Here is a 24,705-nt window from a genome sequence, read left to right on the forward strand (position 1 = left end):
ATTTTACCCCAAAATGTGGGGCAATTTGAAACATCTGTCTCGAAGGATAAAAAAGATCCAAAAATTATTATTTTTCTTTAAATAAATATTTTAAAATGCATTGAACCTGATATAGACTAATAATAGTACTGAAAGGGGGTGAAGAAATATTTTTTTACGTTATTAAAATAAAAGTAAGCAAACTCTTTACCCTATTTTATTCTTTTGTAGAAATATTGGAATATAATCTTGCTTCTGAAGAATCTTTAAATTATTTTTAAACTTAATCTTTCATCTATGGAAACACCCCCTCCTACGTCTTCGCAACTCTGGGGGTACTGGCAAAAATCCCCAAAACAAATTGAAAATTCCACGAAGAATCTCTTTCGATAAACACCGTTTTTGTCTATAAGATAATTTTATAAGTATTTTATCTCTTCTCCTTCTTCTTATAAGATGGGATAAAAAAGTCTTGTTACATCGTCAATGGATTACCATAAATGTAATCGTGGTGTTTCAATTGTTTGTACATCTCTTTTCAATTTCATTTTCCAAATGGTGATTTGCGTTTTAAAATGCTCGCGCACATGCCTCGCTTTTTTCCTTGCCCATCGCCGTACATACCTGCAGTAGCATATCGCGTCTTCCTCTTTCTGCTCCTCCGCCACATTGAAGCACATGAAGCTGTGCGCGGATCTTCTTCTTGCGGATGGAAAACATCGCTTGGGATGTTTATGTAAGCAATGTCTTAAGTGGCTTTTGTAGATGTTGAGCGAATAAGAGAGGTAAAAATAGTATGATGAAAAATAACGCGCGCGCGCAGGTGGAAATGGTGTGTTAGTGCGGAGACCAAGAGTGCTGTTGTGGGGCCAGGTGAGTGAGGACGGACCGGGGGCCAACCGCGTGACTCCTTTCACAATAAACTTTCTCTTATATATTCAGTATAGCTCAGACGATTTCAGTCTCAACACACCAGTCAGCAATCGATGCTCCGCGGATACGGACGTGTTTGTTCTCTTCTTTCGTGATTCTGTGTGCTCACATAAAGCAATTCTCAATTTCTGCATTTTCTTTCGTTTTTTTTTTACAATTTTGCTACATCGTACAACAATTGTTCCCCACCTTTTGGCACGAGTGTTCAATTCGTTTTATATTGGTGAGATTTTGGAATTAAGAAGTGGCGTGGGAAAATTTTCTCAACGGAGGAAAAACAGTGGCTTTTCCGGGGAGATTTTTCCAGAACGAAAAAAAATTATTGCTCTTGAAGTTGTGAAAAAAATTCTTGGTTTCTTTCTTGTGCACTCATTGAAATCTTTTGATTTTTTCTTCTGTGAGGAAAAGTGGAAGATTTTAGTGCTGAAGGAAAAATTCTGTGATTTGTGTGAAAATTGTTATATAGGATAGCATTGTGGCATGTGACCCATTGAGGAAGTTATAAAAGGAGTTTTTATTTTGTTGAAAAATATTTCTTTGAGAGCCTCCACTTAGGAGGTGAAAACATCGCATAAACAGCCCGCCCCACCTTCTCCACCCCATATATCAAAAAGCTGGTTGTTGATGGAAAAAAAAGAGCTTGTGTACGAAGACAAGATATTAAAGTGGACGTGCAAGATTATATTCGGAAGATCTTATGCAAAAGTTGTCGTCTTTCACCGCGAAGTCATCCGCAGTCGCGCAGCGTCCAAAAAGTGAATTCAAGCAGAGAGGAAAGTTGCCATTTGGTGCCTTTAATTGTATACGCTGTGTGTGCACAAAAACTCGCTAATATTTAAGCCTTTTAGCATCTCTCTTGTGGATAATTCTCATCATGTTATTTAATCGGTCTCGTCAGGGAAAAAAAATGCGCGCGGGGGAAATTGCCGTGGTGTGTCACAAGAGAAGAATTCCATCAAAATGTCCCCCCTTGTGCACAAGAGATCCGGGTTTCGGAGCATGTTTATTCGCCACAAAAGATATCTCTCTCAGCGTAGCTTCTCACTACTTTATGCGAAAGGCCATACCATCTCTCGCACCTGTGAGATGCTGTAAATTGAAAAATTTTTCATTTGCACGTCAATTGTCGGGGCGTGCAATGGCAGAAATTTGAGCTTTTTATCATCAACAACATACAAACTCTTTATTTGAGTTTTCTCCCCGTCACACTGGCCATTAACACCGCATGTTATATGCGTATCCTAATACCTGATTGGATTTGCACGAAACATTAAATGACAAAAGGCAAATTTATTTTTTAACACACCGGAAGTCTTTTCACACTTTTCTTCCCCTCAAGCTCTTTCCTCTCCAACCACATTCTCAGGCGCTGTGCAAGAAATTTGTGAGAATTACTCTACGCAAAAATTTATAATTATGTTGTTTTCAATGCTAAAATATTCCAATGTTTGTGAGATTTTATTAAAATATCGCGTTTTATGTGAATTTCAATTTCCTATCGTCACAAAATTTATTCTTTTAAGCTGTGATTTTTTCTATGACGATAAGTTGGTATTTTACTGATCTTTAAAGAAATGAAATATGAGCCATTTACAATGTCCAAAGAAAGTTTAAAATTAATTTTTTAAATAGAAAGAAATTGATAGAGATAAAACAAATCGTCGCTGGCAATCAATTCTACTTACAATCGCTTTAAAAATTTACCAGAATATCGTTAATTAACATTTAAATCAATTACAAAAATAGAAAAACCAAAAAGATGTAAAATATCAAGATTTTTGAGGTTCCAAAAAACCAAAAAAGCTTTTCCTAGTAAAACATTCATTGCAGTTTTAAATCATTTTATTTTTCAAACTTGTCTTGCATTTCAAGTTAAAATTCAAGCAAATTTATTAGTCATACAGGGAAGAAATTGCAATGACGATTCATGTGTGTTTGCAACTCATTCAAAATGCTAATAATTTTTTTTTAAAGACCCTTAGGGCTAAGACTGGAAAATTCAGGGAAATTCCATTATAATTTCAAGTGTGACTCCCCCAAAAAAAACTCCTTTTATACATTTCCTCTTCGTCATCAAAGTAAAATTATTCTTTTTCATGCAGATTCTCATCCTACGAGAATTCGGGTGGACATAATTAGAGACGTTATGTGTTCGTAAAAGCCCAAAATTGGACAGACTGCAAAGAGAGAAGTTATTCTCTGTAAGAAAAAAAAAGAAACATCTTTTATGCATTTTGTGGTTAATTTGAAACTCAACGTTGTCCACTGAAGGAACGATGATTCTCAAGAACATCTCTATTCTAGCTTGGTGAGTTTATTTTGTAAATGTTTTTTTTTCTCACAATATTTTTAGCCATCAATCACCTCATTTACTACGTGACCTAAATATTATGTAGTAGACAATCTATAATCATGCTATTTTTGTGCAATTTATGCACCGATGAATTTTTACGTGAGGAAAACTATAACCCTTTCATGTCCATGAAAGAGGAAGAAAAAATTGTGTGACTGTGTCGTTGTACCTTCTTCTTTTCATTATCTACCAGGTAACCTCCGTATTATACTTAAGTATTATTTAATTCACTTTCTGGTGAGGTGAAGCAAAAATCGCGCAGTGATGTAGTTTGTGAAAAAATATGTCTTGCAAATGCCTATAAATTGCAAATAACAAAGGTGTATTGTGTATGAAATATGGTCTTGGAGTTTTCTTGTAGTACATATATGTATGTATATGTACGTATATTATATCTTACAAATACAATTTTTGCTACAAAGTCGCGTACACACAGCATCTGTCTGAAGAGAAGAAAACGATCTTCATTTGCAATTTGAACATATGATTACCTGCATTGCATAAAGATTCCAGCACGATAGTATAAAACCACGTTTATTTTTTGTTACAAATACATGTGTGTGTGATGCTTAAAAGTGAAAAGATCTGTAAGAGAGGAAAAATTAGAGAGAGGAACTGAGATTCTCAATCAGATGAATTTTTTTTTTTTCTGAAGGATCTTCCCGTCATTTTCCGCACAATCACATGCTTCATTTTTTTCTTGCTTTACTTCATAATATTTTTTCTTTTGATAAGTGCCAATTAAATTGGATACAAAAAATACAACAACACAAACATACAATATACCTGTAAAAATGCAACACACCTTCACCTGCCACCCCCTCGAGATTTCCACTTTGTTGTCGTGAAGTGGAGGCAAGTTTTTGAAGTTTGAAAAGTTGGCCAAAATCATTGCATCATGAAACCGGCTTTTTCAACAAACCAAATGGAAATAGAATGTCTTTGGGATGGAATTGGAATGACATATACAGGAGAAAAAATCCATCATGAGACAGTATATTTGCTCATGCAAAGAAAAACAGACAATTATTTGCATAATATTCTCAAGCAAAAGCGAGAACTCCTGACTGTCTCAAGAGACGGAGGAGAATTTAGCTCAAGATTAAGCTTCTTACGATCTCAAGGGGAATGCAAGTGAATCTTATGAATTGTACACCATTCGTATTTTTAAATCTCTGTGTTTTATAGAGATAAAAGATTCCAAGATTCCAAAAACCACTCAAACGTTTTTTTTATAAATTTGCGATTAATATATTTTACTAAAAAAAATTCTTAAAAATTAATATTCGTTATGAATCCTCGAAAATAATATTCATTTAATAAAAATAGTGAAATTTGAATTTAATAGTTTGTAATAGAACATAAAATCGATAAAAAAAGTCTTTGTCAAAATGTTTCAGTATAAAAAATTATTATACATTAAATTATTTTGAATGGTGAAAGTTTAATTTATTTAAACGACTAACTAATTTAAATTTTTCTATATATTATCTTTATTCTTTTAAAAGTATTAAAAGATAAAAAGAAGATTGAAGAAAAAATCGTTGTATTTATGCAAATTCTCTTCTTAAGCACGTCTTTATCAAATTCGAAAAGTAATAACAATTAAACAAAAATTTACATCATCACGATAAGTCTCTTCCCCTTGATCTCTCATAGAATCGCAAGCAAATACAGCAAAATAAGAAAAAAAACTCTCATATAGTTTAAAAATAAGCAGAAGTTAATTCTTTACGGGAATTTATCTTAAGAAAAAAAAAACAAAATAGAGGTGTTGAAAAGAAATATAATTGATAAATTGCTCATTGGCTAATTGTTCATTTCTCTGGCAAAAACCACAGAGTGGAAGACGATGGAGAAGGAAAAAAAAGTGTATAATTAAATAATATGCGGCGGAGGTGGATTTCTTCGTGATGAAATACCATTTGCAATTTGATGTGGAGACTCCGAAAGCGTCAATTGCAATCGCGCAATGATAATTGAGTAAAAACGTGTACACGGTGGTTGTGTTGCTCAACAGCTTATAGTCAAAGAGGTGATTGTCGCTGTGGCTGCTGATGACACCCCGCGCCAAACATCGGAAGGTTTCCCTTTTTTTCCCACTTACCTCATGAAATTTCATCGTGATTCATGTTGACACTATCGATGATATTTTATTTACAACAATTAGTGCCCTCGTCGCGTTTTTTGCTTTACGAACTATATGGACTGTGTGAATGGGGGAGCATACCACAGGTTATACCTATGTACTACTGACTGTGGCAAAGACCATACAAAATTGCAACATTGGGCGTCAATCAAGCGCGATAGTGTCACCTACATCACGTGGATGGTGCAATTATAATTCATGTGTAATATACATAATTTATGAACAAATCGTCACTCTGGGTACGCGCCTCTTTTCCCTCCTCCTCCTCCCCAACGTGCACATCACACATGATGCTCCACCAAAGCCATTAACACACTGAGCTATTTTCTGCACAATTACGTTGAGGGACACACGTGAGACTCCCCCGCGCACGATTTGTACATTCGCGGAATAAATTCCAATGAAAACCACAAAAATCAAACCATGCCGATTAACAGAAGCTCATTTTCACACTTTTGTTTTTATCCAATGACTTCTTTTACGATGCGGTCATATTAAATTATTATAACAAAAACCAATTAGTTGATAATTAATTTTTAGAAACATCCTGAAGAAAATTAATGTCCATCAGATTTTTTTAAGCAATTATCAACATATTGTATATTTAAAAAAAAAAAAGAAAAATAGGAAAAAAGAAATCTTATTGGCATACCCGACAGTTTCTCTTTCAATAAGACTTAATTGTATAGAGAAACGACGAGCAATTTGAGTGAGTAATAATTTCTGAAAAATAATACCTAAAGAAAAAACTCCAGATCTTTTTTTTTTATGTAATTTTACAAAGAATCTGCAATTTAAATTCTATATTATTATGTGAAGTATAATTAACAGTGATCAACAATGAAAACCAGTAAATTGTTCCACAAGTTAAGTGTCTGGTGGCTATCCAAATTTTACAACCTCTCACTTTGATCAGAAGATTTATTAACCATGATATTGCACTTTAGCCAAAAGATACGATGATTGACAATTTCGACAAGTTCAAGAGTGCTTCCTATAAAAATCAAGTAATTAAATGCCTTCTCTGGAGGTTCGTGAACCTTCAGCATGTTCAGCATTCAACAGAAAAAAAACTTTGAGAAAAATGAAGAAAACAAATTGCTAAGATGCATAACTTTCGATAGATTTTCTTAGAACATTCCCCAAAAGAGCTTGGAAAGCTATATAAATTTTTATTATAGGAAGCATTAAGTAATTTAAGTATGAAAGTTTCGTTTTTTATTGTCTTTAGTTTTTTTTTCTTTACCTTTTACACCGTAAGGAAAAAGAAAAACTTCGTAATATTATTATACAATTTATTGTTTTAACGGTTTAAACTGCATTAGTAATTTTATTTTTGTGTTAAGAACAAAATTGATTTATGAATTTACAGAGCATGAAATGTAAAATATGGGATTTGCAAAAAATGGCAAAAACAAAGTTTTATGAAATTTTTTTATGAATCTGAATTTATGTTTTTGTTTTTTAATTTAATTAAGATCTATTTTATTTGTTTAAAAAAACATTTACTCTTGATTCTCTTTCGAAAACGAACTAATCGGTTTGTTTTTTTCAGAACTTTGAAAAAGAAAAAAAAAGATTTAATAAATGTCAAAAAATTAATATTGTCACGTTCGAGCAATAAGAAGATAAAAATCTTTTGACATTTTCACAACGTCGCCAAAATTCTTTTTTTCTGTAGCTAGAAATTCTTAAATCCAGTCATGTGCTTTATTTCTAAGAATCAATCCAACAAAATTGTCCTGAAGATTATAGAGCTTCACCTGGTGATTAAATCATAATTCTCGCAATTCTGCTCTTGACATAATAACATAAACTTTAAAATGCCTCCACCGAAAAAAAAGTGGGGGTTTTTGTTGATTCAAAACGGTGTTGGTAAGAACAGTCTGTTGACTTTTATTAATTCATGAATTATTAACAGCATTGTCTTAAGAACACAGCTAGTGAATTTTAATGAATCTTACACTTTTATGAATGACCATGATTTTAAATGATAATTTGCGGTATTTTTTCTCGCTGTTGAAAAGATTTTTTCGAATTTCTTTTTAAAAATAAAATCCGATAAAAATGAGAAGAAAAAGGAATTGCATTTGAATGATTTTAAATGGTTTTCCAATTGAATTTTAATTAATTTGCAAAAAATATCTAATTTTTTATGTAGCTGAATTAGTTCTTATGGTGAATAAAATTAATTAAATATTCCAAAAAATTTCCATTCGACATTAGGAAGAGTCAAAAATCGCTCAAAGTTTTATGTTTTCGTCAGCTATAATTTGTATTATGTATTGTAAAAGCACAGGGTTGTTCAAAAAAGAATTTAATTATATTCTCGATAATAGATAAAAGAAATTCTTAGCTTTTCAATCGATATATTTAATGTTCTGTAAAATTATAAAAAATTAACAACCAAAACCATTACGATCAATTAATTTGCAATATTGTAGAAGACCCTGTAATGCACATAAAAGTGAGAAAATGCAAAAATCTGTTGAAATTCACATAAAAAAATTGTAAAAAAAGAGACTTCACACAATTTACTCATTTCCAATGCAAAAACATCAACGCATTTTTCCCAAATGAATCATTTCACTTTTTCTTTCCGTCAAAATTGGTTATAATTCAATTTTTGGATGAATTAGTGCTTTCTGGCCACCCAAGAAAAAAAAAGAAACGTGATAATAGCCAAAGTGTTAATTTTTTCTGGGGAATTTTCACCGAGTCCCCTCTATATGTATCTACTGGAGCGGGGAGGGGGGAGGTAAAACTGCGGAAATTTGTATTAACTCTGCATGCGTGAAGTTGAAATAGCAGTTAATTCGATTACGAGTAGCTAGCCGATTTACATTGCCAGAGATTTTTCCATTCAAGGATTCTGGATGATTTCACAATTTCTCTCTCGCTCTTGATTGTTTGTTTATTTTTTTTTTATTAAATACTCGGAAAATTAAATTATTAGTTCTTGCTAAATTATGAATCAGTAAGATTTTGCAAGGAATTTACAAATTAAATGAGAGAGGGGCAAAAATGTGAGGACAAAAAACGCTTAAAATAATATTTAAGTAATTTAATCGTTTCTTTTAATTTCTTTTTATTTCTTTATTAATTAAAAATTCGTCTTTCTACGTTAAATGATTTTTAAAAGCTTTAAAAATTGAATGTGTACATACTTCGTCGAAAAAGTCGTACTGCAAGATTGAAAGTTCAACATATTTTTATCATTATATAGGTATAGGTACATCGTACATAATTTTTACATTCAACTTCTCGTGCGTCATACGCAGGCATGGCAAAGAAGGAGAAAAAAAGAGTTATGGTCAGAAGTAAAAGAACACCGTCCATCGGGAGTGCCAATCATTTGATTGAGTAATTAGAATCTCTCCTCTGGGTGAGACTTAGAATGGCATTCAGGCAAAAAGTAACAAAAGAGGCACAAAGATGGTAAAAAGAATTGAAAGTTCAGCGACTCAGAATTGACTTCTCGTGGCACGATTGTGGGGGCTTTTTCGGTGCGCTTTTCGCCTTTTTGCCGGGACAAGAAGCACGACATCGCCAAGTTGTTGTAATTAATTTTACCTCCTGAGTATCTCCACGTTTTTCCAATACAATTTTAAACTTCTTTTGATAAATGTCAAAGACGCAAAAACTGGTTTCACATTTTACCTTTGTAATTTTTACTCGCCATGGTGGCTCTTATTCTTTAAACAATCCACCCCGAACTGTGTGAGTTCCGTGAGTTGCGAGACAACATCTTGCGGCATGGCTAACATAATGAAGCATCACATCGTGCTATTTTTGTCTCCAATTTGGAATGTGGATCCTCTCAGAATCCCGCCAATCTGCTGACGTCAATTGGAGCTTACAGAGTGAATGCAGTCCAAATGAGCGCGCGGGGTTGCCTTGTGGTGGTTTCCTGAAAAGAACTTTTTTTTTCCTCTCAGCTCTCTCGTAAAGCATCGATGATAAATTGGGCAACAAATCTTGCGTGCTGCCGTCTTAAAAGCCAAACAAAAGCTCCCAAAAAGACCATGAAATGGAAAGTGCAAATAGGTGCTTCATGCCAAAGTGACTGCCCAGAGTCAATATTGCTTTTTCATATTAAAAGGCACAATCACATTGCGGGAAGCTGCGGGATCACGCTTTGGAAATTCCTCATTTTTACTTGGCAATGAGAGTTTATTTTTTTGTTGAACTAAAAAGTCGTGCGACATTGCTTTTAGCGCAATTTTGATTGTAGAAAATGAAAGCATATCTATTTTTATGACAACAAACTTTTACATCTCATTCACGTGCTCAAATTATTTGTATACAGAGATTCAAAGGGGAAAACGTGAATTTTTTTAAGGATTATAATTTTTTATTAGCAAGATTTGGTCATAATTGACTCGTTAGAATATTTAAAACAATGCAATTGTCAGTGTAGGGGAAAATTGTTTAAATCTGAACGAAATCTGATAATTCTAATTTTTTATCAATTTTAATTAAGACAAGAACGTTTCGAAGATTTTAATATCTTTCCTCAGGTCTGAAATAATGGGATAACTTTGGAAAATTTTGACATGAATAGAATGTGGTGTAAAAATAAAACAGAGTTTTCTCAGTTAATGAGAATAGAGACAAAGATTTTTAAAAAGTCTGCATTAATGAAAATACTTAGAAAACTGGAAAAACTTTAAATCTCTCGCAAGAATTACAAATTTCTTACAAAGGTTTAAGCAATTTTCTTAAACAGAAAAAATCCATTTTATCTCAAAAAAAAAATAAAAACTAGAACTGCTGTAGCTTCAATATTTTTCGGCAGTTTACCTTAGAAATACCTCCATGTTCCTACCTTTATAAGTTTCCAATTCCATACCGTTTTTTATGATTTTCCCCACGCTGGAGGTTATGCAAATTATGCTTTTTGTTTTCACATGAAAATTCCTTTTACACACAACACTTGTTTAAAATGTTTTTAATGAGATGCCTGCACAAGATTTGCAAATATTTACACCTTTTTTGGCATTTTCAATGTCATCTTGTCAAAAAAATAAAAGAATCAGCTAAAAAGGCGTTAGAAAATTCACAGCACGTGATCACTTAAATCTTGAGTTTTTTTCCTATAATAAATATTTAACCAAAAGAAGAAACATCATGTGATGCTTAAAGAGGAAAATTTTTATATGCGTGGGTGTTTTACTATGTAATTCGCAGAACTTCTTCTGCTTCTTCTAACCTGGGCAAATTGGTGATTTAGTCATTTTGAATTTTCGCTCAATTATGTGGCAACATCTCAATTATTTTGCACAAACACGATGAACTTTCCTCTGCGTGAAATGCCGAAAGTTGCACCTCAAATTGTGACGACGTCATGATCTTTCGCGGAGGCGTTGGTCACATATATACGTATTTTCTTCTCTGGCCCAAGGGAAATGCGCAAGAGAGCTTTCAGAGTAAGCTCGTAGTCTTTTGGAGGTTACGATTGAGTGTTGCTCGCGATTGGCTGTGTGCGTGACTTGAACGACACTTTTCCATGCGACAATTACTCAATGGTAGATGAGCCACTCTTGGAGCCAGTTTATCACAACAATGTTGTCAACAAATTCAATGAATTTAATGAATTAACACCATTTGGAATTCATGACGATTCGTGGAAATAATAAATTAATAATGGAAATATTTACGGGAGGAGAGATAGAATAAAATGTTATTCATCTGAAAAATGTTCTACGCGCCAAGATTTTCCAGCTAATGAGGTATTTTTTTCTGCAATTCTCTCAGCATCCGGGTTCTTATCTCATTGCGGCTCGTCTCTTCCGATTTACAAAACACCATTAATCTTCGTATTGGCGCAACCTCTCTGAGGCATTTAAAGGCTTTAAATTTTAAATGCTTGCGGGAGGAACTTCTCCATTTAATTTATTTTTTCGGCGATTGTGCAAAAAAGTGTTTTACTTTCGCTAAAATTTATGATATTTGAAGAATGGCCACGGAGCAAAAAGCAAACAGACTTTCGATTGTTGGTGATGCTTCTTTTTTCGTGTCTCTCACAGCTTCTTCACTCTCATGCTGCTTCCCTGACATCGGGCAGTGATTGTTGCTTTTTTAAATTGCCAATTCGTTCCATATACTTTTGCACATGATTGAGCAAAATCTCCCATAAAAATCCCTTCTCCACACCAAAATACCCAAATCCAACTTCTTTTGACCATTTAATGTGGCGACAATGTCTGATTTTTACCTTTTTTTTTACATTTCTTTTACAATCATCTGCAATTGCAAAAGGTGACTCTGGGGCGAGGAAGTCTGCCGCAAAGAAATTCACTTTCTATTGGTTTGGCTTGTATTACCTTTTCACCACAGAGTCGCGCCACGGAAGGTGACCACGCGGGTGTGGGAGGATTTTTTTATCTCATTGAAAAATCATTTATAATTCTCGACACAAAATAGCTAATATTTCATGTCTTGATGATTTTTAATCTTTTGGCACCTTTCACCTCCCCGCACATCTTCATGTTTTCTACATATAGGTATACCTCTGATACCTCCATGTCTTCGTGTCTCATTTTATATACAATTTTAGTGTGCAAATCACTGATTAATAAAATTATACAAAATACCACAGAGAGGCACAACAATGTGGGAAATGAGGAAAAAGTGAATTTCCATTGTTTTTAGAGATCACCCAAAAAGAGATGGCAAAGAGGCGGGAATGTGATTCATTCGGGCAAATTATAAATTCTCTCTAAATTAGTGTTGTACTTGCTCTTGACTTTCATTCGAGTGTGCGCACCTGAAGAACTCGTTGTGGGCCCACTTTTCAGGCCTACACTCGGGGGGCGACTGTATGTGTACTAGGGCACTCCCCAGAGGTCACAAGTTGAGAGATTACTCACGTCATTTTATGCTGTGTCATCTCCGGAACTCTCGCAATTGCAATATTTCCCACACACACTTTTAATAAAAAATAAAAACTGATCAGTGGCAGGTAGAAGTGGATTAGACTTTTAAGTCAATTTTACAAAGTTGAGCCGAAAGCTTCTCAACACTTTGAATTTCACACCATATGAAAGAAGCAAAGTTGGTCAGCACTTAATGAATTCATGAGTGGGATTTGGTACGCATGATTTTCTCCTCGAGTTGAAAAATCTCAAGTGAAAAAGAAAATGCTGGGTGTTTTTATTTATTTTATTCAACGAATGAAATTAATCTCATTATGCTAACATCTCTTGGGACTAGATGGGATTTTTTTTGTTCTCAGCATAGCTCGTCTTCTTTTATACCACATAATAGCGTTTTTGCTGTAATTATGTGATTTGTTTGCTCAGATACATAGCTAAGATGAGACATCAAAAAATGAATCAATTGAACTACATCGATTTGGATAATTCTAGTAATTTTTGAGAGGGTCAAAAGAATCTAAATTTGTCGAAAAAAATTATTTGTCACAGAATGAAAATAATTGATTTATTTTTTTACGTTTCTCACGAGATAAATATTTGCAAATTGAACATATTTTTTCATTTTTTAAACGTCTTAAGAAAATCTACTTTGTCTGTGGGGTGAATAAGATTTCTTTGAATGAAGGAGTTTATTCGTTTTTTTCATTGGTAAAATCCTTCATTCAAGGAACCAACACCTACTTTTATATGAGAATCAAAAATGAATAGGAAATTATAAAATATGTAGATGTTTATTTGCGACTGAGATCTTGCTGAAAATGCGAGCAAAGAATTATTGACCAAAAATGTGATCTATGACGTCACTTATTGTACTTTTGTCTCTATTAATGTATAAAAAAATGCTCTATCAATGATTTTTAACAAGTTATTTTTATACTTACTTTATCCATTTAAAGAAACAAAGTTATTGATGACGTCATTGTTTGTATTTTTGAGCAAATCTTTGTCGATTTTTCCGAACTGATCTTTTAGTCAAGTCTTCATTAAATATTTCAAATATTCTGAATTTTCTCTCTGAACTCAAAATCAACCTTATTCACCATAAAAAAAATGTTAAATGTGTAAAAAAATATTAATTTACTTTTACGTAATAATAACAACCAAAAATTAACAATTCTGAATTTCCTATTAAAAAAAAATAACGACTTGTTATTCAAATTATACAAAGAAAAACAATTTTATCACAAAAATCTCGCGAGGGATTAGATAAAGTCGTTGCCATCCATATTTTATGTAAATGCTGCGCGGAAGATCGAATCCAGCTGTATGAAGGTCGTTAAATTGGTTCCCGATCGAAAGGATGAAGTGAATCCAATTTTAGTGCATTTTTTGTTAAGAAAATCTCAATTGTATACAAGAAAAAACTTAATCTTGTTCTGTTAAATATCAACTACTTTTGCGCATAAAAATCAAACCCGTATATCAACATTATGCTGCAACATTAATCGAAACATCTCTCTGAATACCAACGTAGCAGCATCCAATGGAATATTTGCAAATATGCTGTGTGGAAAAATTATGTTTATCGCCGGTTTATGCAAATTATTTTCTTTTGTGGGCATTATTAATGACGCAAAACACTGATCCAAGAAAGTATTTTTACGTAAGACAATGCAGAAGATGAGAAAGTGAGAGCCATGTAGAATTTCTTGTACATGTAGTAGGTAACATCTTTGGCAAATCCATCAATTTTTCTGTGCGTCCATGTAATGATGTTTTTTTGTGTGGTGGATTTCTTTGCCCAAAGAATTGGCCATTTGTACTTTAATAAATGATCCTACGTGGTCATTCTGACATTTTTATGCTGATTAGTGTAAAAATAGACATATAAGCTATATACAGTGAAGAACTCCATCAAAGAAGAGCGCAAAGCAACAGAAAGCTCCTCTATTGAACTTTTTTTTATATAGGAAGAAAAATCTCATATATAGCTTAAATTACATTTTCTTGAAGAGATAAAATTTCCGTTTCTTCCTCAGCTGAAAATGGAATATGTTTTATGGTTTCTATAGTTCATACAATGACAAATGATTTGGCTTTTGTCTCGTAGTGTTTACAATCGCTCACGAGTCCCTCGACAAAAGGTCCATTTGTGTGCTTTTAAAATTGAAAATTAGCTTTCAAGCTCATTTTCATTTTTCCACAACAGCACAAAAGGCATTCCCATGTATTTTATCATCATCTCCACAATGTTGATTTTCCAATAGAGTGTTGTGGCCACAAAACAGAGTAAAACGACCTAGAAAAAAAAAGAGTTTTCGATTAAAAATTTTTAATGTCAAGATCGCCGTTTTGTGCACTTGCAAAAGAGATGGCAAAGGTGTGTCGCAAGAAATTCGAGAAAAAAAATATTAAAGAGGAGAAAAAATCAACGTGAAAAAGAGAGTGAAAACCAGTTCACGGGCGTCACCGTGAATTTCTATAAATCTTTTTCGGTGGACCACTTTGGATATATATTTTTTGTAGGTAGGTAGGTACCTTCAATGTGGGGAACTGCAACGACTTTTCTTCATCCACACGGCGCCTTCTCCGAAAAAAAACCTTCAGCGTATGGCAAACAATGTTTGAGAAAATTTGTGTTTTCTGCATTGTACAATAGTAAAAGAGCAGGAAATTACCCATAAATTCGTTTTCAAGCTGTGAACAATTTAGTAAAACAGCTGGGCCCGTCTCGAGGACAATTTGTGTCCTCCTCGGAACTTTCTAAGTCACACCATGACAGTGTCAAGGGGCTTACAGCTTTGCTTGTTTTTGACTCCTTTTACTTTATGAAAATAGGCTATATTAAAGCCAGAGTTAAAGCTCTCATAATGTGAGCTAAAAACCTTAATTTTTTTGCAAACGACAGGATTATGAAAAATGCTTGAAAAACAAACCGAATGTTCCGAAGAAAGATGCATAACTCGGTCAAAGCTCCATAAAAAAAGCTCTTGAGAGTTTTAACAGAGCTCTGAAAATATGGATATGTATTATAAAATCCGCAAAATATAGTAAAATATCTGTGGCGCCATCTCTGTAATAAGTAAATCATTCCATTTTTATGCATTTACTAATAAATCACTTCACAATGCTTTGTAAACCACAAAAGAGATAAATAAAGCTCTCTGTTGCATTTTGCCCTAATAAAACCTCAAATACGATTTTATTAGCACCCATAATTCATTTCTATATCTCTCTTATAAAATTAAGCAATAGCACCAGGATAGGACATCGCATAGTGCACGTTTGTGCATCCCCTTAGGAGGAAAAATACCAAAGAACTTATTTCTATGCTAATCCAATGAATTGTCTCAAGATCTCAGTGAAGATTTAATCGCATATATGCCGATTAACATGTCAAAAATCGACGTGGGAAAATATTACTCAACTGTGTGGAGTTTGCAAAGGAAACCCAGAGGCCAAATTGAAAAGAAAATTCCCATGGACTTGATGGTGTAACCAAAAAGTACTCAAAAGTGCACACCAAAAGAACTGAGGAAATCATACATATTTTGCATCAGAAGTTATGTAGATTCACAAAAGATTGCAAGAAAGAATTTAATTGCTCATTGCGCAATTCTCTTCTTTTACTATCCATTTGGCTGGGCTATGTTGCGAACGTGCTAGTCAAGTGCATTTTTTTTTTAAATTAATTCAGGGTGAATTTAAATGTAAATTTCTTGCGGAGAAATGTTATAAAAAAAATTAAGAAAAAGTGAATATCTTTGGACGTTTTTTTGCTCACAAGCAATTTTCAAAAGTATTCCATCCAATTAAAAGTTATCGCTAAGATTTGTGAAGTTGGGAAGTTATTTAAAAATTCACCGCCATATCTCTTTACGCAGTATTTTTATCATGCAGAATTATTTATCTATCTTTAAATACTATCGGAAAAAATAAGCGCAAATGAAAATTTTATTAAAACATAAATTCACATTAACAGCATATTTATTGTGCATTCTTTCCCACCATTGATGCATCTTCCATTAACCGAAAGCGATTGCAAAACATCGAGTAATTTTCATATTAACCTCTGTATCATAATTCTGCATGTAATATTTGCATTTCGTACATACTTTTTATCCGTAAACGCTCATCAGTCTTCTCTGTGAAGATCACTCTTGAGTTATTAAATGTAATTAATCTGTAAACCTCCATCTCTGCATTATTATCTCTCTTTAATTCGTTTTTTTTTCATCTTCTTTTAAAACACCTGTAAAGTTCCTCAATTAACACATCCCCCAATCTTTTTTTTTCGTATCAAATTAAGATTTTATTGAGAAGAAAATTTTTTGATTAATTTATCGTTCAAAAAAACATCAATCATTTAAAATAATTGGGCAATTTACACGCGAGGAATTTGTCAAAGAGAGCTTCATATTTTTCCTTATTGGATTGTAAATCATTAACATGTTGGTATGTAATGTTTGACAACAAAAGGAGCGACTTTCAGTGTCATGGAGCTTTTGCCACTGTGGTTATTTTGCCAAAAAAATTCATTAGGTGAAATTTTCGCGTGAGCACGGGCTGAAAGTGAAGGATTGAGAGTGAAAGTACAAACCGCAAAAATTTGCAAGTTTAAATGGACAACCCATATGTACAATTTGGTCCAAAGATGGCAAATTATTGCTCATGGTGTATGCGCTGTTTTTGGTTGAGATAAAAATAAACCGATGATGTCGCGCGCGATTCGAGGTCAATTTCAGCAACGTTTCTCATCAATGAATGGCGAAAGAGATTGTTTTTTAACAATAAAAGCTTTATTTATTTTTTGAAAGATCAATTTACAATGAAAAAATATAAATAAACGTATCTAAGTCACGCGTGAACGGAATCTTGTCAAATAGCCCATCAATATAGCATTAATGAATGGCAAATTTTATTAAACTTTCATGCATTCATCATTACCAAAAAAAACTTTATAGGTATCTCTGAAAAACTCTTTCATCTAACATTTAGCTCTGTTTTCTTTTTTTTGCAGTATAACTCTAGTCACGCTGGTGCCACTATGCACAGCCACCCACAAAATCCCCACAGACCTCCGGAGTCGGGTACGTCTGGCATTGCACATGGAACAAATTCACCAGACGGGTGCCACGGCGTGTGAGGCTGAACGCCCACCCCCATGTCCACCCAGCAAATTCCGCTCCCCAACAGGGGAATGCAACAACATCAATCATAGAGATTGGGGAGCACGTGGGGATATTTTCCTGCGTCTCTTTGAACCCAGCTACGCCGATGGGCGTTCCACACCGAGAAGCTCCCAGAGCAGCCATGCCCTTCCGGCGCCTGAGAGTATTGTCTCGAGTCTCCAGAGTAGTACAGATGCCAAACAGGAGCATCCCCACATCACAGCAATGCTTCCAGCTTGGGGTCAACTACTTGCCTACGATCTCATAGACACAATCACCCCATCCCTATCGTGTTGCCAAGGAAATGCTGCCAATAGGACGCAGGAACAGGTAGCACTTTGCTATACATCCTCCACAAGTGATGGATGTGTTGAGTACAGGAGATCTGCTCCATCGTATGAGATTGGAACTTGTGATTTCAGTGAGTATCTAATTTATTTCTTTTTTTTTATAGTTGACTTCTTTATGCAAAAAAAAACAGAAAATGGAAGAAAATTATGTAGAAAAGCATAAAAGGATGTGCATTAAGATTAACCCTGAGAATTCTTTCTTTTTATTAATCGAGTCTCAAGGATTTACTTTCCTCAAAATTTATGGCAAAATAGCTGATAAATGAAAATTCTCAATGTCACTTATGTATGTACATAAATAATGATCATGGAGGCGCCTGGTAATTCAGACTTTAAATTGACTCAAACCTAGCCTAAGAACCCTAAGAGAATTATTATATTTTTTATGAAGTATAATTTTTAAATGTCCTAAACAGGCTTTACAAACATTAGGTTCTATTTTTGATCTAGAAATCTTTAAAATTTCAAGGATTTCTTGGTCGCTGAATAAGGCTCATTGGGCCTTATTCAGCGACCAAGAAACCCTTGAAATTCGCTTGAAATCTTGAAATTTCAGTACAAAATTTAAAGATTTCAAGTGTTTCTTGGTCGCTGAATTAGGCCCATTATTTCTAAAAAATACTTCTTTGGAAAAATCTTTTTTTGTAGTTGAATTTTGAGGAAATAAAACGTTTTCATGCGTTTCTTATGCATTCAATGTAAATGGTGCAATTTTCTCAACACATGCATAAATGAGTTTGTTTAGGTTAAAAACTTAAAAAGAACTTGCAAAATCATTTTTAACAATAAAATTAATTAAAACTTATCGATTGAGGTGCATTGTACCTAATGAGCTATTTTGAAATGACCATTTCCTTGCATTTTCCATCATTGCAGTGAATTAATTATATATTTTGATGAAAACTTACATGAATTGCATAAACAATTAAAAATAAATCATATTAATGATTAATTAAACGCCCCTGATTTCAAAGCTTACAACTTTTCTTGTTTTCATCTTTTTCTGCTTCCTAATTCTACATCTAGCGAATTGGCTTCTTTATGCACGTAATCGTGAAATAAATTCTCCGAAAGCTTCTTCGGGAAGCTCATCATTTACTTTATGAGATTTATAAAAGCACAATATTCTCATAAATCATTCTTAATTTAATTCACGAATTAGACACTTAAATACAGATTTTTTTCTTCCTAATTTTATGTATTCATAAATGTCTGAATTAATTAATCATCTTTCATCGAAAAAACGTTTTTTTCCCTCCATTCAAACGTGGTTTTTGAACTTGACCTTCTCGCGAGAGTAGAGTTTAACCAAAAGATCGAAATTTAAAATTTCATTTTGTTAACACACCAAAGCATACAATTTGGCGGAATTATTACACACTTTTTTAAAGCACAAGCATTGCTAAAACAAATCTTTATTGCTGCTGTAAGTTCACGATGTTACATCACAGATTAGAGCTTACAATCATAAAGTTTGTAATGAAAGTTTCTAATATGGGCTTTGTGGTGTTGCTGCAAGAAAATCATTATTTTTTTGCTTTAATTAATGTAAACTTGAGTCCGCAAGACCACACACGCATAATATTCCACCCATCAATTGCTCGTGAATTATGAAATTTTTCTTTGACATGGTACATGATTCGCTAATTTTGACAAATTTTTTCAATTCGCAATTTTTATGTAAAACCACGCATTTTCTTTTAATAAAGTTATGTGATGCAAGGAATTTTTATTATTATTTTTTGCATTATTATGATTCTCTTGTTGTTTGATACATACACAATTTACTTAGATAAGGAATATAAATTAATATGCCTATAGGAAAAATTTTTTAATGAAGCTATCTTGGTGCTAATAAATCTATTTATAAAACTTTGTAAGTTAATCATTCACACTAAACGACCATAAATTACCGTCTCGAGATGCTTGTCTATACCGGTATTCAGATTTTTCGCATTCAAAAGCAATATACTAATTAAAAACATAATGCTAGATAGATAATAACATACACTGTGTTGCATAAATTAAAGTTCAATTCAGCAAATGAATACGATCTTCTTTTAATACTTGTGCGTTTTTAACACCTGTGAGAAACTTCCTGCATTCTTCCATGAGAATTTCTTAAGGATTTCTTCTTTATTCGTTTTTTTTTCACATCTTCTGCAGAACAACGTGAGCAGATGAATTCCGTGTCCGGCTACATTGATGGCTCGGGGCTTTATGGGTCAAGGGAGGAAGATTTTCAGAAGTTGAGAACGCATAAGGGTGGTTTGGTGAACATTTCCGCGTGCTTCAGGTGCAATGAACAGGGTGCCGTTGGGGCACTTCATACGATCCTCCTGAAGGAGCACAACAGAATTGCAACGGTTCTCTCCAAGATGAATCCCGTGTGGACAGACACAACGCTCTTCTTGGAAACAAGGAGAGCGATTACAGCTCAAATTCAGCACATTACCTACAATGAATTCCTTCCCGTTGTCCTGGGGCAACAGATCACAGCCAAGGATGAACTCCGTCTCGAAGTATCGAAGCACTTTGCACAGTACTCAAGTACCAATCGTGGTGGGGTATTCAATGAAGCAGCTGTAGCTGCTTTCCCGGCCTTCCTCACAATGCTTCCTGCTGCAATGATGGATGATTCAGCATCAGCGGAAATTCTCATTAGGACACCCGCATTGATGAAGACATTCATCCCATTGGAAAAATCAGCTGAAAAATCCTGGACGGAAATTGCATTGGCAATTCAGAGGGGAAGAGATCATGGTATTCCCGCATACTACCAAGCTATCAATCTCTGTGAAGCCCGTGTGGGATTCCATGCGGATTCAAGGATCACATTTGAGGACTTTATTGCAGCTGGAATCCCCAAGGCGTCTGTGGATGCTCTCAAGGAGATTTACATGTAAGAAATTTTCATCTAAAACTTGATTCTTTAGCGAAGATCCCTCATGATCATGCAAAAAAAATGTTTTTTGTTTCTTCCAGGAATCCAGAAGATGTTGATCTTCTTACAGGAGCTCTGTCTGAAACTCCTCAACCGGGATCAGTTTTCGGGCCAACGCTCTCATGCCTCTTGGCGACACAATTTGCAAGCTTGAGAAATAGCGACAGGTTCTGGTATGAGAATGATCTTCCTCCATCATCGCTTTCCCTGGATCAACTTCAGGCTGTTCGACGAGTTTCCCTCTCTGGACTCTTGTGTGCTGCCAATGGCGTCCCTAGGTCGCAACCAAAGGCCTTCATTCGCGATGATCCTTACCTGTAAGTTTTTTTCCACACTTATTTTAATTTTTTTAATTAAAAAAAAAACCTCAACGATCCAATCTCCGCATGATCTTGAAGATGTTTAGAAAATGCTGCAAGTTTATCTAACCACATCAACTTTTAATCGCAATAATTATTAAAATAAACAAATTGTCGTCCCCGATAAATTGAATTGTGGGTTGTTTATTGAAAATATCTCTGGCTCATCGAGATTGAAGATGTGGCAATTTATTAATTGATCAATAGCTTAATATAATGTATTCTCGGAAGACACCGCAACCTTCATTAACGCTTAGCAATTACCTCCAAATTAATTTAACAAATTTACACAAATTGTATGACTTGCCCCATCAGTTCGATGAGAGCTCAATGCGACAAGTTAAATAGTCAAGAAAAGCTAGATTTTGTAGGCGCAGTTCTTGATGGAAGACAACAAGCAGCATGTAAAGGTCACAGGCTTATTAGAGATGCTAATGTTGTTTTTCTTTTTTTTTTTGTAGAAATGCTCGCTTGACTTGTGATCAACTATCGGGACTGGATCTGACCACGTGGAAGTTTGAAGATAATAACTACGTTGAAGACACCTTAGAGGAGACAACACGTATGCCAGATCACGATGAATTGACACCTGATCAGATTAAAGAAGCCCTGAGGAAGGCTCAGGAAGATTTGGCTGCTCGTAAGAGATTTGAATACGAAGTTTGGCTAGAACGTGAGTATTTTCTTGTGATCTTTGTGCTTGTCAATTAGAAGACAACTAAAGATGAATTCTCTTTGATGCAGAGGGAGGAATTGATGCCAGATCACCTGATGGAACAGCAGCTTCCTTCAGCAAGGCCAACAGGAATGCCCTTCTTCTGGCCAATTCATCTCTCTTCTATGAATTTGCATCCAATGAGATCCTCAACACACTTCATCGGAATCAACGCAGGAAGCGTCAGACATTCGACAGCAACATCTTGGGCTTCTCCCGTGGGGATGACTTCACTGATAGCCTGCAGAATATCGATGTGAACTCCCTCCTCTCTGGCTCAATTTCGCCCATTAATTTGGAACCTCAGTGTGAAGATCTCACAGCACCGTGCGACACAACAACCCCATTCAGAAGCATGGCTGGCTACTGCAACAACCTCAGATCACCAAGTTTGGGGCAATCCCTGACGACATTTGCACGTCTCCTGCCACCAGTCTACGAGGATGGGGTATCAAGACCAAGGATCACATCCGTTACAGGGTCTACACTTCCCAATCCACGTACAATCTCATCCCTGATCCACCCTGATATCTCAAATCTCCACACTCGCTACTCACTGATGGTGATGCAGTTTGCCCAGTTTTTGGATCACGATCTTACAATGACACCCATCCATAAGGGCTTCCACGAATCCATTCCCAATTGCAGATCATGCGATTCTCCACGCACAGTGCATCCTGAGTGCAATCCCTTCCCAGTTCCACCACGAGATCACTACTACCCAGAAGTTAATGTAACAAGTGGAGCTCGCCTGTGCTTCCCCTTCATGAGATCCCTTCCGGGGCAGCAAACTCTCGGGCCGCGTGAGCAAGTTAATCAGAATACTGCCTTCCTGGATGCCTCCCAGGTTTACGGGGAGAATTGGTGTGTTGCCAATAAATTGCGTGGCTTCTCTGGGCGTCTCAACTCAACAATTCATCCAATTAAGGGCAAGGAACTCCTACCACAGAGCCCATCGCATCCTGAGTGCAAAGCCCCAAGTGGATACTGCTTCATTGCTGGCGATGGAAGAGCTTCTGAACAGCCAGCTCTCACTGTGATTCACACAATCTTCCTCAGGGAACACAATAGAATTGTCGAGGGGCTCCGTGGTGTGAATCCCCACTGGAGTGGAGATCAGCTCTTTGAGCACGCCAGGCGTATTGTCATTGCGCAGAATCAACATATTACCTACAATGAATTCCTGCCACGAATTCTCAGCTGGAATGCTGTCAATCTCTATGGGTTGAAACTTCTGCCCCAGGGATACTACAAGGAGTACAATCCCACATGCAATCCAGCCATTGTGACGGAATTCGCCGCTGCTGCCTTCCGTATTGGGCATTCTCTGCTGAGACCACACATTCCCCGACTCAGTCCCAATCATCAACCTATTGATCCACCAATTCTCCTGCGAGATGGCTTCTTCAAGCCCGATATGATCCTCCAACCGGGAATGATTGATGAAATCTCCCGGGGATTGGTGTCCACCCCCATGGAGACACTGGATCAATTTATTACGGGAGAAGTGACGAATCACTTGTTTGAGGATCGACGAATTCCCTTCTCTGGCATTGATTTAATCGCCCTCAATGTCCAACGGGCTCGTGACCATGGAATCCCCAGCTACAATAACTATCGTGCTCTGTGTAATCTCAAACGTGCCAATGATTGGGATGATTTGAGCCGAGAAATCCCACCTGAGGTGATTGCACGCTTCAAGAGGCTCTACGCCTCCGTGGATGATATTGATCTCTTCCCTGGGGCTATGTCTGAGCGCCCACTACAGGGTGGCCTCGTTGGACCCACTTTCGCCTGCATCATCGCCATCCAGTTTAGGCAACTCAGGAAATGTGATAGATTCTGGTGAGCTTACTTTCCCTGCCCTATTGTTGTCTCCTCGCCGGCAATATAAAATTGATTGGCGTCTGTTGTGGAGATGTGATCTTATCGGTGATCTCTTCTTTTATTCTTTAGGTACGAAAATGAAGATCCCGTCGTGAGATTTACAGAAGCCCAATTGTCTGAGATTCGAAAGACAACACTCTCGAAGATTTTCTGTGAAAATCTTGACATCCCTGGTGATATGCAGAGAGCTGCTTTTGATCTTCCCAGCAATTTCCTGTAAGTTTAGAGATCATTCTTCTTTTCTTATCATCAATGAGAAATCTTTAATCAATTTATTAATCATTCAGAAATCCTCGAGTACCCTGCCACACAATGCCCCAGATTGATTTGAGCGCCTGGCGCGAGAATGTTGTCCAGGGCTGCCAGATTGGTGGTCGTCACGTGAATGTGGGTGAATCCGCCTTCCCATCTCCCTGCACGAGTTGCATTTGCACAAATGAAGGTGCCCAGTGTGCCTCCCTGAGGATCACAGACTGTGCCCAGCTGGCACGCGAGTGGCCACGCGATGTGATCTTGCGCGATGACGTGTGCAGCGCCCAGTGTGGTCTTGTGCTGCAGAACAACAATGCCCCATCCTCAGGCAATATTCCCGGACTCACAGCTCCACCACTCCACAGGGCAGCACGATCACGATCGCTTCCCGTTGTGACGTTCCAGGGCTTCAGATTCCCAGATCTTTCACCCTTCATCGGGTGAACTGCCCTCCCCCCCACCCTCCTTCCCCATTCCCATCCCTTTCTTAGACACAAACGCCATAATTTTCTTTATTAAAATAAAAAAAAATATCTATAATTTTAAAAGAAAAAAATGCATAAATGATAATTTTGTCTACCGAATTATTTTTAAATTTTAAAAATAAATTTATTCCAACACAAAAAAAAATTTTTTTTCAATCTTCGCGGAAATTGTTGGCGGGAAAAAAATGTGAAGAGAATGTTTTCTCAGCGTTTTCAGCGCGCAGCCTCGCAAAAAAAATCAGCGCAGGAA

At 35.7% G+C, this 24,705-nt stretch overlaps 2 protein-coding genes across 2 annotated transcripts in view; one reads left to right on the top strand and one right to left on the bottom strand.

Moving 5' to 3' along the window:
- Positions 1-24,705, bottom strand: part of LOC129790699 (transmembrane protease serine 9-like) — a 776,474-nt gene that overhangs the window by 529,879 nt on the left and 221,890 nt on the right. The window lies entirely within an intron of this gene.
- Positions 923-24,600, top strand: LOC129790653 (uncharacterized). Its single transcript, XM_055828259.1, has 9 exons — positions 923-1,135; positions 3,015-3,220; positions 17,313-17,884; positions 19,980-20,715; positions 20,799-21,074; positions 21,578-21,789; positions 21,861-23,676; positions 23,788-23,934; positions 24,006-24,600. The coding sequence occupies exons 2-9, from the start codon at positions 3,189-3,191 to the stop codon at positions 24,412-24,414; spliced, it is 4,200 nt and encodes a 1,399-aa protein (XP_055684234.1). The 5' UTR covers positions 923-1,135; positions 3,015-3,188; the 3' UTR covers positions 24,415-24,600.

This window comes from Lutzomyia longipalpis, chromosome 2 (genome assembly GCF_024334085.1).
Source record: "Lutzomyia longipalpis isolate SR_M1_2022 chromosome 2, ASM2433408v1".
NCBI classification, from domain to species: Eukaryota; Metazoa; Arthropoda; class Insecta; order Diptera; family Psychodidae; genus Lutzomyia; species Lutzomyia longipalpis.

Bases quoted from the DNA above. Each gene is read 5' to 3' on its own strand.
- LOC129790653 (XM_055828259.1), top strand. From the start codon at position 3,189: ATGATTCTCAAGAACATCTCTATTCTAGCTTG. The intron at 21,075-21,577 runs GTAAGTTTTTTT...TTTTTTTTGTAG, and splicing joins ATTCGCGATGATCCTTACCT to AAATGCTCGCTTGACTTGTG. The intron at 21,790-21,860 runs GTGAGTATTTTC...TCTTTGATGCAG, and splicing joins ATACGAAGTTTGGCTAGAAC to AGGGAGGAATTGATGCCAGA.